This window comes from Aulonocara stuartgranti, assembly GCF_965226115.1.
Source record: "Aulonocara stuartgranti genome assembly, chromosome: 22".
Taxonomy (NCBI): Eukaryota; Metazoa; Chordata; class Actinopteri; order Cichliformes; family Cichlidae; genus Aulonocara; species Aulonocara stuartgranti.
This window is the reverse complement of record NC_138957.1, coordinates 10,675,939-10,691,704: the sequence shown is the minus strand read 5'-3', so window position 1 is coordinate 10,691,704 and position 15,766 is coordinate 10,675,939. Positions and strand designations below refer to the sequence as shown.

Here is a 15,766-nt window from a genome sequence, read left to right as displayed (position 1 = left end):
CCTTAGCCAGGTCTACCACCATTTACACAGCAAAGAGCAAACATTTAAGCATCTTATATTTGTTAAAGTCTGAAAGGTTCATCAAAACGTGGCACACTAAACAAGTCATTTTGAAGACAGGCTAAAGCTTCGTGTACTTTCATTGATTTAAGGCCTCAAAACATCCATCTATTCTCCTCCGCTTTTCCTTATCAGGGTGCCTATCCCTGCTACCATAAGGCGAGAGGCAGGTAAATCCTGGACAGGTCACCAGTGCCTGGGCTGGCCTCAATAGTTATCTTCTGGGTTTCATTGTGCATATATTGTACCCACTTCCCACAGCAGGTCAAACAACAGAGAAGAGGACAAAAATGTTTCAACAGCAAGAGTGCTTTGTTCCATTTTTATTTGTTTTAGTACAACAGTTCAAGTCAACTAGTCACTGTATCTATTGAGATGCCAAAGTGTGTATTGCTCTTCTGCATTCCATGTGTAGAACCCTAATCAGTAATGTTCAAGATGACATCCATCTCCATATCTGGCATGTTAATTCACAGCTATACAGCAAGAAGTCATGTGCTTTGAGGACAACCCCGTGTTTTTACAAAAGCAAAGAATCTGCAGCAGCACGAAACATGATTTGCAGGAGCAAACAAGCAGAATCTGGGTAGCAAAGCTGCGCTAAACACTTGTATGTATAACAGCCGATGCCAAAAATCAAACCTTGTGCTACTTTGAGATTTTTTTTTTTTTTTAATTTAATTTTTCTTTTTTTTAAATACACAGTAAGTGCCGAGAACAGGTGTGGTTCACAGGGACATTTTCAAAACGCACTATGAAATCTGTAGGAATAAAGACCTATGCATAGAAACATGCTTCCTCAAAAAGGGTATGTTACACACTGCTAATTTTCAAAAAGGGCAGAAGCTGCACTGACAAGCTACATAATCAGATGAATTAGACAAGAGGGGGAGGGCAGGATGATCCACATGTAAAACCAGCGCAAATACACTTAGCAGAAGAATTGATATCTTCACAAAGTGAAACTTGTATTTACTTCAAAAAGGTGGGCAGTGAACACAACAAAAATACTGACTGAACAAAAAATAAATCAATCTTTGGATACGTAAAAAACCCTATACAATCCCCCGTTTGTAACCTTCAGTCTTCCGAAGTGCCTTCTTCCGAGTTGGGGTCTTTGGTCTCCTTGTTCTTTCGCACCTCTTCCAACTTCTTGTCCTGTTAAACAGTACAAGATTAACATCTTAATAGTACTACATCATGTCCATACAGTCAAAAGAAATTACTGACCTTCTCTTTGAATTTCTCATTCATCGCTGCCATAATTGCTGTGCGGTTCTCTTTGTTAGCCTCCATCTTCTGGTTGAGCTTCTCCTCTGCCATCTTGCTGAAGTTGTTGTTCTCCTCCATGGCTTTCTGTTGCACTTCTTTTTCATGCTCACGCTTCTCAGCTAAGTGCTTCAGAACCTCAGCTTCATGGTTCTGGGAAAGGATGGTTAAAAATACATAAGATGCTTGAAATAGCCCACCAGATTTTAATTATCCCAACCCATGCAAAATATGTCATCTTTGTACCTTGCGTCTCTCCTCTGCAGCGTCCAGCTTCCTCTGAATCTCCTCCAGTGAGACATCCTTCTTCTTGGGAGGAGACAGTGGAAAGTCACCCTTGGCATCAGGGGCAGGAGTAGCCAGGATGACCTCAAAAGCCTGACCGGAAGCCCGCTTGTCGAGCTCCTTAACCTGGATATCTGAACTCATCCAAGGAAAAAAATAAATTTAAAAAGATGTTTAAATACTTCAAGGTACAGTGAAAAAAATAATAATTAAGAAATAATATAGTGCATTAAAGTGTAAGACGTAGTTCACCTTCAGCGGATGCCATCTTTAGAGACTGCTTCAGGTCAATTTAACTAAAGGAGGGAAACATCAGAGAGTCATGTTAGCAGATGATTTTAAAATTACTGACGTCTAGTGGATGATTTACACCATTATCACAGAAATCATCCAAGATTAAAACCGGTCTCACTGGCGACGCCCTGTGGCAACACGCAAAACTGCAAGCAACCACCGCCCATCAATCCACACACACATAAAGAAAAAATAAGGGAAAAAAATGGTACTGGCATTCAGGGCGGTCATGTTGTACACGCACCATTGTTTATCTCCAGATATGAGGAAGCAGTGACATTCTGATTAAGCCACCAGCAATCGAGCCACTTCAGGAATGAGGAGGGCTTTTCAATAGCCTGCCCATCAGTGAGGGCTGTTAATGACACAAGTCACAGTTAGCTGAAACAAAAGGCTGTGATCGGGCTGGGTAACGGCAGGCAGTGGGGGAGTGCAGACAGGGCCTGGACTCGGCCTGTGCTAGAAGGCAAATATGCACCAAGAAAAATGAGAACAGTGAGCGATGAGCATATCTGGGAGGAAATGATCATCAGGGAGCACCTGTTCCTTGCACCATGTGTTGGAGCAGCGGGAGGGGAACACAGACACACATCTACACACGTAACACAACAGCCGACTGAACAGGCATCTTGTCTAATAAAATTGCAGGGGAAAAAATAAAAAAGTAATTCCTCTTAAATGTAAGAAACATCTGTCATTCCATTTAGTCAAGTCGTAATGATGAGTGAATGATGAACCATGACCAAATTCAGCTGGGCTTATTCAATGAAAAGACCCCTCCCCTAATAATTCAAAAAGGCTATCAGCTAGCTAAGTGTGGCGTTAGAAAGCAGCATGAAAAAATAAAAAAAAATAAAATAAAATAAAAACCACCTACTTGGACACAATCTAATCTGAGTGAGGTTTAATTTAAAAAGCCCACACCTTGGTATCCATTGTGACACCCACTGTTGCCATTTTATAGAACTTCTCACTGAATGAGCACAAATGTGCTATTCTGCCAATGACATTACCATAATTCATGTAAATTTCTTGTTTCTGTGAGGCTGCTGGTGTCATTAGCTCAAAGCTTTAACAAGCACCCTCAAACAAAGGCGCTTTTGGCAGCACAGTGACGAGCAGCTGCAAACAAAGAGGAGCCGAAGGCAGGTCACTGCCACGAAAAAAAAAAGAAAAATCTCGAATAAAGATTTTCTCACAGGCGGCATAAATCGGTGAATAAGGAATTCGTAAATGTCTCTGCAGCCCACAAGTTTCACGAACATAAAAAAAAGAAGTCTTCGAAGTCCACCCTCATCGCTGTCGGTGCCAACTGTGCCAGTGTCGCCTACCATACAATAGGCTAACAACCCGCCAAGCAGCAGACAAAAAGAGCAACAACAATAGGCGTTTCTGTCTCATTTTGTCCCTGAAATGTTACAAAATGAATGCAAATGCCCACGAGGGCGAAAACATCCACAAAAAACCCCGCTTGTCACGTTAGTTTCTCACGTGCTGCCTTAACATAAGCGACAAACAACGAAAAACGTTGAAAGAAAATTGAACATACTGTCGAAAAATTACCAACTCCACTCAAGGATTAACCTCGTTTTGCCCTCATCTCCTCATAACGTTTAAAATTCAGACATATTCCTACTTACAGACGACAAAAATAAATCCTGTGGACTTTCTCGGTTATAGAGATGCTGTCAGTCACACCCACCTTCGACAACCTCCGGATGCTGTGCTCTGCTGTGCTCTCACAGAATTTACCGCGAGCCCTCTGCGCGAGCTTACCAAGCGCGCACATAAATGGACCAAAGCAAGTGCCGTCACGCCATTTGCTGGCCACTCATTGGCTTACCCCGCTCTCCTGGGTGCTTCTGGCGATTGTAGTTTTTTATGGCTGACAGTAGACATTGTGTTACAGTTATGTTATCGCTAAATATATAACAATTTAATGCACATTTTTGCTTCATTAAACTAACCATGTGAAGCAACAGTCCATAGTAGTGTACTCGAAACATATATAATACCAATATTTACAGGATCATTCCCCTAATAGTGATTTTCACCATGGCTCCACCCATTTATTTAAATACGATAGCCTGCTGAATGTAAATTAAAAGCCCGTTCCTCTCTCGCTCTCAAAATAAAATAATTTTTTTTTAAAAAAGTTTGCTTTTCACCTAACAGAGTAATTCATGTCTAAAAGGGTTTTTTGTATTTGTTTTCAGTTTGTTTGCTTTTTTTTGAGGGGTGGGGGGTCAAATTGATTTTGGAAGCTAGTTGTGGTTTAACATACATTTGTGGGAAGTGCTAGTGTTTTTGTTTGGAAAACAAAACAAAAACATAAAATCAGGTATTCATTCAACCAAATATACACATTTTGATACATGTAATGTTTCTGGAAAACCTATATGGAGAAACACAGTTTGTACCAGCCCTGAAACATATATAGTAGAGATTTAGTTGTCTTTCTTCTTCTAGTCATTATTTGCTAACCCATTCAATACCCTGTGAATTTCAGTGTAATCTGAAATGCACTTCCTGAGAAATGTAACTACGCATCATGTCTATGCAGCCAGCAATAACTAATTGACTCACTGTGTACCACCATTCCCCCCTTACCAGTTTCCAGGTACTTATTCTGCAACCATTTTTCAAATTGATCAGAAGAGAACAGATCAACTTAAATAGAGACCGCCAACTAGTGTTTTGGCAGCATAACTGCACAACCACACAGACACACTATGCATGTGTACAAATACTGGCAACAGCAATGGCCACTTGCACATGCTACATCATAGGCTCTACATTTATCCACTACACAGGTCTATATTAAACGTAATTATGACCCTGCCCATACATATAAAAACAGTACATTTGAAAACAATTTTAAAAAACTAAATAAAAAGCCACCACTCCACTTGACTACTGTTTGTTAACTTTTAAATCACAATTTGAACTGTGAGAATAAACACCACCCTTGCCCCCTTCATTCATCAAATACCTGCAAACTAAAGACTTTATGTTAGCGCTCCATCTAACAATATCCACAGGTTACTAACACATGGTAGTAAATGTATGCTGGTATAAGCCTAGAAAACTACAGAACTCCATAACGTAGACGTCACAGATACCTGACAGTTTTTTCATTCTTCTACTTTTTAAAAAAAAAATAATTTAATTTAATATGACTAATATCATCGTTGGACCAGTTGTTATGATTCATCAGAACTTGGTGGGTTGTCCCCCGCTCTCTCTTTTCTTCACTGTCTTTCACACATTCTCAAGCTTAGGCGTGGGCTTGTCTCTGGTCTGTTCCTGAGGGCGGAGCTTCTTAGTGTGGCCCAGCCCTTCCTCCTTGTTGACTGCACTGAATCATCAGGCTACTAGTATATGGAGAACAGGTGGTGCTACAGTTCTCTGCCAGACTGGTGTTGTTGCTGTACATCTGAAAGCCCTGTTTGGAATTTGCTGGCACAATAATCTACTTACTTGCAGTATGATAACAACCCAAGCTGTTTTGTTTTTCCTCCTCATCAACACTCTTGTTCAGTTATCACATCAACCTGTTCTATTTTCTTAATGAACGGTCAATTAATTCTCATTCTCTCCTCTGGCAGACCTCCATTAAAAGCAGACCTTGTTGTGTCTGCTTTGTGGGTCCAGCCTCACACATCACACACAATGACAGAACACTCTGGTCATAATTTGGACCCCACTGGGTCAGCTGCAGTACAAGAAGCCCTGTCTAAGAAGGAAAAGCTTTTGAGTCAGGATGATCTGGTTCTACCTGAAAGAGTGCCACACAGAGTTAACATCAGAGGAGCATACAGAAGAAAGATAAGACATTAAGACCATCGACTATCCAAATCATAATACCTGCCTTTAAAGTATACACAGCACCACCATCTTTTCCAAACTAGGTCTCAAATCCATATGATCTGGTCCACATCTGAGAGTGATGAATGGAAAACTGCTTTTAACACTCTGGTTGGTTATTTTGCTCCAGCAGTTTGCCAAGCTCTGGCTAATATAATGTTCAGATATCTTCAACTTCTTTTTTCTTTTTCTTTTTTTTTGTCTATATTAATCTTCTCAAATCACTTTCTCAACACCAGGAACATTCAAAAGATCCTCCTGAGACTCCTTGAAAAGGGATTTTATGTGAAAGCTCCATGGTTCCTTCATTAGCTTATTACATCTTGGAGAGTGGTCCAGTAAAGATGGAAAGCTGTTGTGGAATGACCACTCCCACCAGCAGCAATGAAATCCAGCATTTCTTTGGGTTTGCAAACTTTACTAAAGAATGAATAGAAATGGAAAGTGGAAGGAATACGTTGAGAACCTCCTTAATCCCACTGGCACGTCTTCTGTAGGGGAAGCAGAGTCTGGGGATGAGGGGGTCAACTTGTCAACTCGTCCGGGATGAGGTCACTGAGGCAGTTAAACAACTCCTTAGTGGTAAGGACCCTGGGTTGGAAGAGGTTTGCCCTGAGTTCCTGAAGGCTCTGGATGTTGTGGGGCTGTCTTGGTTGACATGCCTCTGCATTGTTATTTATTTTCCACTTCTCTCTAATTTTTATTATTTTTCTTTCTGAGGTGGAGTTGAGAGATTGGCTTGTCTCTGGTCCCCTCCTTAGGGCACAGCTACTCAGTGTGGGTTAACCATTCTTCAGCTGTTGCCAATTGAATCAACAGGGTACAGGTATAAGGACAGATGCTGCTATACTTCTTGGCCAGACCATTCTCATCTTTCACCTGAGAGCCTTATTGGAAGAAGAATCAACTAACTTGCAATCTGGTTTTGTTCTTCCTCATCGATACCTGGTCCTCCGAACATCTGCGACCCACACTCAGCCTGTCTGCCCGCTCACCTCCTGCAACCCGAGGATACCCACCTGCTGACTCAGTACTTATTCCATACTCTGCCTCTCTGCAAGTAAGATTCAATCTGATTCAATTAACTTACCAACCTGCTATATTCACTTCCTGGACAATAAATTCATTTTCATTCTCTCTGACAGAGTTTCTGTGACCCATTCAGCATTGAAGCTGTTCTAATTCCCCCATCCACTCTCTTATCTAATCACTTTTCTACCATAAAATTAACTTAACTTAAGATGCTCCCTGTTAAGTCTGCCTTGTAAGTCCAGCCGTTCTTGCATTATGACACCAGTTCACCTACAGTCAAGGGTAATAATGCAGCTTCAGACAGCGAGCATCCATCCTACATAAGCTCTCATTCTGACCATCAATCCCTCTGATGAATGTTATCTTACACTTGATTCTGTAGATTTCTCTGAGGAACAAAAGGGCGTCGGTTGTCCTGTCCTGCTATGTTTGAACTGAAGAATCTTTTCAGACCAGTGTGTCAGAATTCAGTCTTTTCTGCTGATACATACTAGTGGGGTCAGCAAACACAGCCATTAAAAAGACTGTTTTAGCTGCTTGCTTATTTACAAGGGGTCGCCGTACTGAGTAGTTCTACGTGTTTAAACCCTTCATGCTTCTGTATTGTTGCCCCTAAACTGGGTTAAAATGGTCAATCACTTTTAATGCAATTAAATACCAATATGTTGTTTTCAGCAGTTAAAATGCCTCATGTGCTGCATATTTCCATCTAATTTATTTATTAGATCCAATCTAGTGATAAACAGTAGCTTTGAAGTCCTACCTCGGAATCTTTTTCTCTCATGTGGCACTGGTTTTTTTTTTTCAATAAAACCACTGTGAGGCATTATGTAAATTCCAGGAGCTACTGCTGAATTCGGCTTCTATCGACCATTCTCAGACTATTTGATTTTAAGCTATTTTTAGCTCTGTGTTATTCTGATGACAGCAGGAGCAGATCAGTGTTTTTTCAGTCACAGTGATGCTTTGCTGAAATATTTGTAACCACAGGGCCTACAGTTTAATCTATTTTTATTGCTGTCACGTGTATTCCATTTCATCTTCTGATTTGGGGCAGTGATTTAGGTTGGTTTTGAAGCTGCTTTCAGTGAAATGTATCAGCTAGAATTCAGCCTATATCCACATGAAATACTCTTTCCTCCACCGGGCTTCTGACCAATCCCCAGTTATACTAATTGGATGGATAAACGCAGATCCAGTGTCACTAACAAATTAGTAGAATCACTAGCAGGCAGGATGGCTTCACTGAAGTAAAACAGAATTACTCATGAGTCCTCAGAAGTGGCTCAGTTCACAGTAGGTTAGGGAAAATAATTAAACAGAAGGCACATAAGACAAATGACTATCAAATTAAACGGGAAGAAACTTAACGCTAACAAAACTGAAGATTTGACAAGCCAAGAAGGGATACTGGGAAGGCTTGAAATAAACTAAAACATTAAGATTCAAATATAACTTTAAACATCAGCAGAAATAAGAATGCAAATTAAGATGAACTAAAGAGGACAAAGAAATGGATGCAACCACAAACATAAAGAAAAACACTAACAGCTATAAACTAAGAATGCGAAATATCAAAACTTGGATTCTAGTCAATAACAGAGAATGCTAAATAATAAAGCAGATTTCAGAGTTCAAAAACCACAAAATCCAGAGTCCAAAACCACAGACCATGACAACAATTAGAGGAAAGGTGCCTTTGAGTACTATATCCACTGTTGGAGCATGATCTGTGCAAATGACAGCTGATGAAGCTGTGTGGGTGACTTTTAGAACTTCTTTAGAACTTTCCTGAAAAAACAAACAAATAAAGACACACACATGCATGCACATTATTATCATCACATAGATCTATCTTTGTCTTGATGCATGCTCAATCATCCGAGTCAGTAAAGGTTGATTCTGTTCATCTGGACGTAGCATTTTCAGTGGGAGAAACATTTCGCCAGTCATCCAAGTGACTTCTTCAGTCATTGTGCAAATGTACTGTTTATAAGACTGGGGAAGCCTGCAGTCAGCTAACACTGAAGAAGTCACTTGGATGAGTGACGAAATGTTTCTCCCACTGAAAATGCTACGTCCAGATGAACAGAATCAACCTTTTGGGATTTAGGATCTTATGCTGTGAAAAGAGTTTGCCTCTTTCTGATTACTCTTTTTTTTTTATGTTTATCACACTTCAGTGTTTCAGAATGTTAATATTAGACAAAGATAACCCAAGTAAAGCCAAAATGAAGTTTGATTTCCCTTCATATATGAAGAAAACCTTTCACAATTGGTCATGGAATGCTCATTTTTCCCAAGGGACTGGTAGTTGTAAGTTGTTGTCAGGTGGTTATTAGTCAGTCTGTGTGACAAAGGCTTTGTTTAAGTTAACTGTCTGCTGGCTTTAGTGTGAAAGTATTATCAGTCTCCTCATCATTTGAAAACTTAAGCTATGCCAACTGGCTTTTTTTCTCCAGATCCACAGTTACTAGGCTTATATTGGGGTGCAGAACAGTATTATAAATGAAATCTGATCAAATCAAATATTTCATTTTGCATGATATAAGAGAAAAGGGCCCAGGTTGTGCTTCTTCTACTGTTTCTTAAACAATGTCAGAGGTAGCAGTGAGAAATAGTCATGACAGCAATGTAAGCTGACACACAAACAGTTTGGTTTTGCACAGTCTGATGGCAGACTGAGCACCAAACTGATATCCGACTGAAAGACATGCACAGCAGACCTTTTCCACTACATGTGACAAAACCTCAAAGTGGAATGTTAGCTAGCATGTTAGATTCAAAAATCACAGCCCTGACCCTGCATGCTTTATATCAAACTATATTTTGAATCTGACTTTGCTGTTGGCTCTTTTGTTCTCATGATAGATGACAGTCAGTCTGTCGTAGTTTTCAGCTATCAATAGGATCAATAGGATCAATAGGAGCCTTTAGTGTCCTCTGTATTCAATCCCAGTCAGCTGAGTGTGGCTGCGGAGGAGCAGATGGCGTTCACAGCCTGCCAGCATCAGTCTCCCTCTCTAACTGGATCTCTGGTGCTTCGCAGGACAAAGACGGGTGAGTGAGACACAGACACACATTGAGATGGGGAGGGCAAGGGGAGGCACAGAAGGGCTGTCTGTCAGCACTGTCCAGAGGCAGCACCAGCCAAAATCTGCAGATGTGTGTGTGTGTGTGTGTGTGTGTGTGTGTGTGTGTGTGTGTGTGTGTGTGTGTTAGTGTGTGTGTGTGTGTGTGTGTGTGTGTGGTAGAGGATTTGGTCTCATTTGGGGAGGCGAGACTTTGTTTGTGTGTGTGTTTGTGATTATCTTTTCATACATTCAGCCTTGTGGCTAAGACTGGGGCCTGAAAAAAAATCTGTTTTTGTAATCAGGTCATTGCTTTGAATTAGGAGACTTGATTACTCATTTGAAATTTTCTGATGAGTTTTCATTAAAACAGAAAAAAATCTATGTTAATATAGAAGTACATAAAAGATTCAATATACTGGTATATGCTTACAAGAAGAGAAACTGTCCATGTCTACATGGACATTTCAAAGCCTTGTGATGAAACAGAAGACAAGCGGTTGCATGATGGGGGGGTTGCATTATCTCCTACTGGGCAGCCACTGTGTCACCAGCAGCTGATCCACAGGAAGCATTCCTCTTTAGTTGTAGGAGTAGTGGAACCTTCTTTTCAAAAGCAGTCAGCCATGCTGGTGTGTGTTGTGGCTGGAGCTGGAAGCCTGACCCATTTTTTAAGTCCAGACAAACACAGTGTGCTGCACCACCAGCCTGCCTCCTCCCCTCTTTCCCTCCCGTCACAGAAACGATGAGATCCAATCATTAGCTGATCTGAAAATGGTAATGCTTTAATTGTGGACAGGAAGCCTGGCAGGAATAATGTGCCTCTGGGGCATGGTAAGGCAAGTGCAGCTGCAGGTAGATGTATCCCAGTGATGTTTAACTGTTGGCGGGTAGCTGTTTAGGACTAAAGTGCAGCTGATGATTCAAATCTCAGAGTAATCAAATGCTACTTTACAGAGAGCCCAAAAGCCCTTTTTGTAAATACTGCATGCAAGACGATACAGTCTGCCTGTTGTTACCATGGCTTTAAATCTATAGGACGTGTTTAACTGTAGCGATAACTTTTATGTAACTGTGAGTTACATAACAACCATCTCAGCTGTTTCCCTCTCTGGGAGTCTGCAGGCTATCTAGTAGTGGTTTCAGCATGCATGCCCCCACCCCCATTCTTGCTCTGCAAATGTGTGCACAAGGCTGTGTGTATGTCAGAGTGATGGCTGCTCACGTGCAGATTGAACCGTAGAAATGTGTTGTGTTTTAAATTCAGAACAAGGGAGGGGATTTGATCATTGTCTACAAGTGAATAGTTAAAAAAAAAACAATAATTAAAAATAAAATATTGATAAGCATTTGTGGCCTGTTGGTTAATATTAAACTGTTGATATATTTTATTCTTTGCCTTAATGTTTGTCTTAAATATGACAGAATAACCACAAATAGAAAGAAAATCACTGTGAATGTAATAGAAAACACAGATCACTGTGTATATGAAATCTATCTGTGATATTCACATGGTTTTCAATTAGGCTCGGCATATCAGGGCCATATTCTTTCCCTAAAAATAATCCCATTAATCGTTATTGGTCATTTCCAGAATATCTAGACTCCATATTTCTCTTCATTAAGCATGATCATGTCTGGAAAAAAGGAAAAGTGACGTGATACAGACAAATAGCTATATAGACAAATACGACCATTCACTAGCTTAAAAGTATTGTCTAACAGGCGAGCAATGAGAAGGGCCATACCCTGAGGCATTAGGGCAATAATAAAGCCTTCCAGCATGTGGCCCAAAAGAGAAAGAAATGTGGCCCATGTGGATAAAAGTTATTATTTAGAACACACAGGATTACCTGTGAGCAATATTATGGTCTTAAAAGCAAAGTAATTTTTTCAGGATGTTGTGTCTATTTGCTAAGATGTGTTCCTACATAGAGCCCATGTAAAACCTAAACTCTTTATACACTGATCAGGCATAGCACTCTGATAACCTGCCCAATGTTTTGTTGGTCCCCATTTTATACTAAAACAGCCCTGACCTGTCGAGACATGGACTCCACTAGACCCCTGAAGGTGTGCTGTGGTATCTGCACCAAGATGTTTGCAAGATCTTTGTTTTTAAGTCCTGTAAGTTGTGAGATGGGATCTCTGTGGATTGGTCTTTTTTGTCCTGCATATCCCACAGATGCTTAGTTGGCTTGTGATTTGGGGTACCCCGACACCAAGTCACCATCTCAAAGTCATTGTTGTACTCCTCATCCATTCCTGAACTGTTTCTGCTTTGTGGCGGGGCACATTATTGTGCTAAAAGATGCCACATCCATCATGGAATACTTTTTCTGTGAAAGAGTATACAAGGTCTCCAACAATGCTTGGGTAGATGGTACGTGTCAAAGTAGCATCCACATGGATGGCAGGACCCAAGGTTTCCCAGAAAAAAATGCCCAAAAACATCACATTGCTTCACTGGTTTCCCTTCTTCCCATAGTGCATCCTCGTTCACAAGTTAGCATGGGCACCCTGACTGATCTGCAGCTATCCAGCTCCATACACAGCAGACTGAGATGCTGTGTGTATTCTGGCACCTTTTTATCAGCATGACGTTTTTTTTAGCAGTTTGACCTACAGTAGCTTGCCTGTTAGATCAGACCACACAGAACTGCCTTCGGACCTTACTTGGACCACTTTTAATGAATGCTGACCACTGCAGAACAGGAACACCCACAAGTACTGCAGTTTTGCAGATGTTGTGACCCAGTTGTCTTGCCATCACAATTTAGCCCTTGTCAGACTTGGTCAAATCTTTTAATACATCAACCTTGAGGACAAAATCTACACTTGCTCCTTAATATATCCCACCCACTAACAGGTGCCGTGATGAAGTGTTATTTACATCATCTGTCAGTGGTCAGAATGTTATGCCTGGTCGGTGTATGTTCTAACTTCACTTTGTTGCCACTGGTTGAATTGCCAACAGCATCACAAGTAAGAATAGCTGCCCCCTGGTGCATTTTGCCATAACTGACCATATTTAGCTAATCAATAAGATAACATGTACTGATTCTTATATAGCGCTTTTCTACTCTCCCAGAATACTCTAAGTGCTGTATACAACATGCCTCATTCACTTCCTTCCATACTTAAGTGCAATCTAAGTATTCACACACATTCACACTCCGATAGATACATCAAAGAACAACTTGGGGTTAGTATCTTGCCCAAGGATACTTAGCATGCAGACTGGGGAAGCCAAGGATTGAACCACTAACCTTCCAGTCAGTAGCTGAGCTGCTCTACCACCTGAGCCACAGCCACCCACAACAATAATGTAAAATATTATAATATAAGCTTGGTTATGCTCAATGAATGGAAAGCAATAGGATGTCAAAATGTTTTTTGAGCTTGGTCCTTGTTGGGTGTGACAAACATGGCACAAGATGCAGATGGAAACATGGCTATGGGAACCAGTATTTTAAAAAACATGTGATTATGTTTTTTAAAATACTGGTAACCTTCTGAATCCATGCCTCAGATATATCCCTTCTATTATTTAACTCCCCATTATTCCTCCTAATCTCACACCCCAACGCCACCTGCACTGTGGCCTTGTCCTCCCACTATCTTGTTGCCTCAGTGTGTACAAAACAGTCCCTAATGAAGGCTAACAGATGGGACTCACATCCACTCAAATAACAGGCAGGGGGAGAGATGTGAAAGTGATCACCTTTTTTGTTCCACTAGTCTGGACAGCACAGTAGTTTGTGTCTTTGTTCAGCAGTATGTCACTTGTTATGCTGTAAGCATCTAACAGAAGCAAAACACAGAGCTGGGATTGATATTACCTTTAACTCGCTGTTAATAATGCATGCCAGCGACACACAGCATAATGGAATTGAATTGGCTTTGCCGCATCAGCAAGTTTTGAAAGCAGACATTCATGTCTCAGTGTAATAATTTGGCTGTAACACAACTACATACTGTTATCATGGATATGTAATCAAAAGCAATCTAGTCTTTCAATTATTTTTCCCGTTTATTCACATAAATTGTTGCCAGTAATACAATACCAAGTAAATGTAAAAGTGGGGGAACCTTAAAATCTAATTGGGAAAATTATTCTAGTCAACATAAATATGTGTGTGAACTCCAGTAGATTGTTTTTTGTGACAACAGACCGTGTAATGTCCCAAATTCTGGCTTTCAGGTTTTCAGGGTTATGGCTCTTTGTGCAAAGCTTCTAGCCTACAGCCATACTATCAAGGTGAGGTTCGACCTTCAACCTTCCCAGTCCATTACTGTAATCACACAGTTCATAGGCTGAGGATGTTGCTGGCTTTCACACAAAAGGATCATTTAATTTGCTGTCAAAGATACATCTCAAGATAAATTGATCGGTAACAATCCTTTTACATTTTTTGGAACATAGTTTTAGTGTTTTGGGTTTTTTTCTTTGTTTTTTAAGTTGGATGTCTTGGATATTTTTTGAACCCCAAAAACTGCTATTATTGGCTGTGGTCAAAATAATATTTTTAAAGCTTTTTGAAGAATGCATCATCAGCCTGGTAGCTGAAAACTTTACACATTGTAGTTTGGGCTGTTATCATGTTATATGAGGCTTTAAATGTTTTGTAGGACATGAGCTTTTCTCCCATCACTGGAAGTCAGGCCCTTGAAAATGGAAAGCTATCAAGTCTAAACAGAATCTTAAATATAGAAAATACTTTAGTTTTCTTCTATATATTCAAGGCTTAGATAAATATTTTATTTTGGTGTTGCCCTGTTCCTGTTGCCCTCCCTGACACAGCCTATAGTGAAATAAGAGCCCAGGCCACATGGGAGAGCTTGTTTTCAGCACTGTAAAAACAGCCTAAGCTCTCTTAAGGCCATGGTTATGGGGTAATGGGGAAGAGAGGGGGGTGAGGAAGATAAAAAAGAAAGATGAGAAACATGGGGAGTCACCACTGACTACAAAGTGATGCAGGGTGGGGACATAGATGGGAATAGTTGGTGCTGAATCAGGGCTTGTTACCTCCTCTGGGACTGTGATGTCAGCCCCAGGACAGAGAGCGAATGAGAGGCAAACAAAGGAATAAGGAGGATGGAGGGAGGTGAAGTGGTAAGGGAGATCTTAGGGGGATTGACAAAGAAGACTTGCAGAGAGGAGATGGCTGCTGAAAGCTGCAGGCAAACACTGGATGTTAATGGAGATGCATTGCAGAACTACAATCTAATTTCAGTTCCCGTAATAAAATTACTTTTACAAGTAAAATAATAGTTATTGATTTATCACACTGATTAACTTGAGGAGGTGGGGCTTGCACATTTATTTATTTATTTATTTAACCATTGACCAGATTTGGTGCCTCAGCATTGGATACTGATTTGCACTGTCAGATTAGTCTGGGGTTTCGTAGTTTGCTGCTGAGCAACAGTTATAATCCCAGTCTGGGCGATTATCCTGATAATATCATACAGATGTTTGCATGTGAAGCTCAGCCCAGTTTAATTCAGAGTTTCATTACACACACTCTGTTTCAGTGGCCCTTAACTCTCAGCTCTTAGATATGACACTGATCTTTCACCTCATTGTGAACTGAACTAAGGCCCACACAGCTGTCTGTAAACAATGTAAGAAACTCAGCTCAGTTCGGTTTTATTTATATGGTGACAAATCACAACAACAGTTGCCTCAAGGTGCTTGGACTGTGGATTATGGGTGAAAGCTGGAATAGCCACAGAGAACCTACACAGACGCAGAGCATGACATGTGTGCGAACTCCACACAAGTTTTACATAAATATATGACATAAATTACAATTACAAAAATTACATGCAACTGCAATCCCAGCATTCAGTCCTAAATCAGGTCGTCTTCAGTTCAGCAGTTT

At 40.6% G+C, this 15,766-nt stretch overlaps 1 protein-coding gene across 2 annotated transcripts; it reads right to left on the bottom strand.

Annotated features, from left to right (window-relative positions):
- Positions 1–368: 368 nt before the first annotated feature.
- LOC309699285 (stathmin-like) lies at positions 369–3,711 on the bottom strand. 2 transcript variants are annotated; one of them, XM_082522220.1, is made up of 5 exons: positions 3,611–3,711; positions 1,867–1,910; positions 1,576–1,748; positions 1,291–1,482; positions 369–1,218 (listed from the first exon to the last, which is right to left on the bottom strand). In XM_082522220.1, exons 2-5 carry the CDS (start codon positions 1,880–1,882, stop codon positions 1,141–1,143), a joined length of 459 nt encoding a protein of 152 aa, XP_082378346.1. In that variant the 5' UTR covers positions 1,883–1,910; positions 3,611–3,711; the 3' UTR covers positions 369–1,140. The 2 variants fall into 2 exon arrangements, with proteins under 2 accessions (XP_082378346.1, XP_082378347.1); XM_082522221.1 differs by having other exon boundaries at positions 3,549–3,677.
- Between the last annotated feature and the right edge of the window lie 12,055 nt (positions 3,712–15,766).

Bases quoted from the DNA above. Each gene is read 5' to 3' on its own strand.
- LOC309699285 (XM_082522220.1), bottom strand. The intron at 1,483-1,575 runs GTACAAAGATGA...ATCCTTTCCCAG, and splicing joins CTGCAGAGGAGAGACGCAAG to AACCATGAAGCTGAGGTTCT. The intron at 1,219-1,290 runs GTCAGTAATTTC...ACTGTTTAACAG, and splicing joins ATGAGAAATTCAAAGAGAAG to GACAAGAAGTTGGAAGAGGT.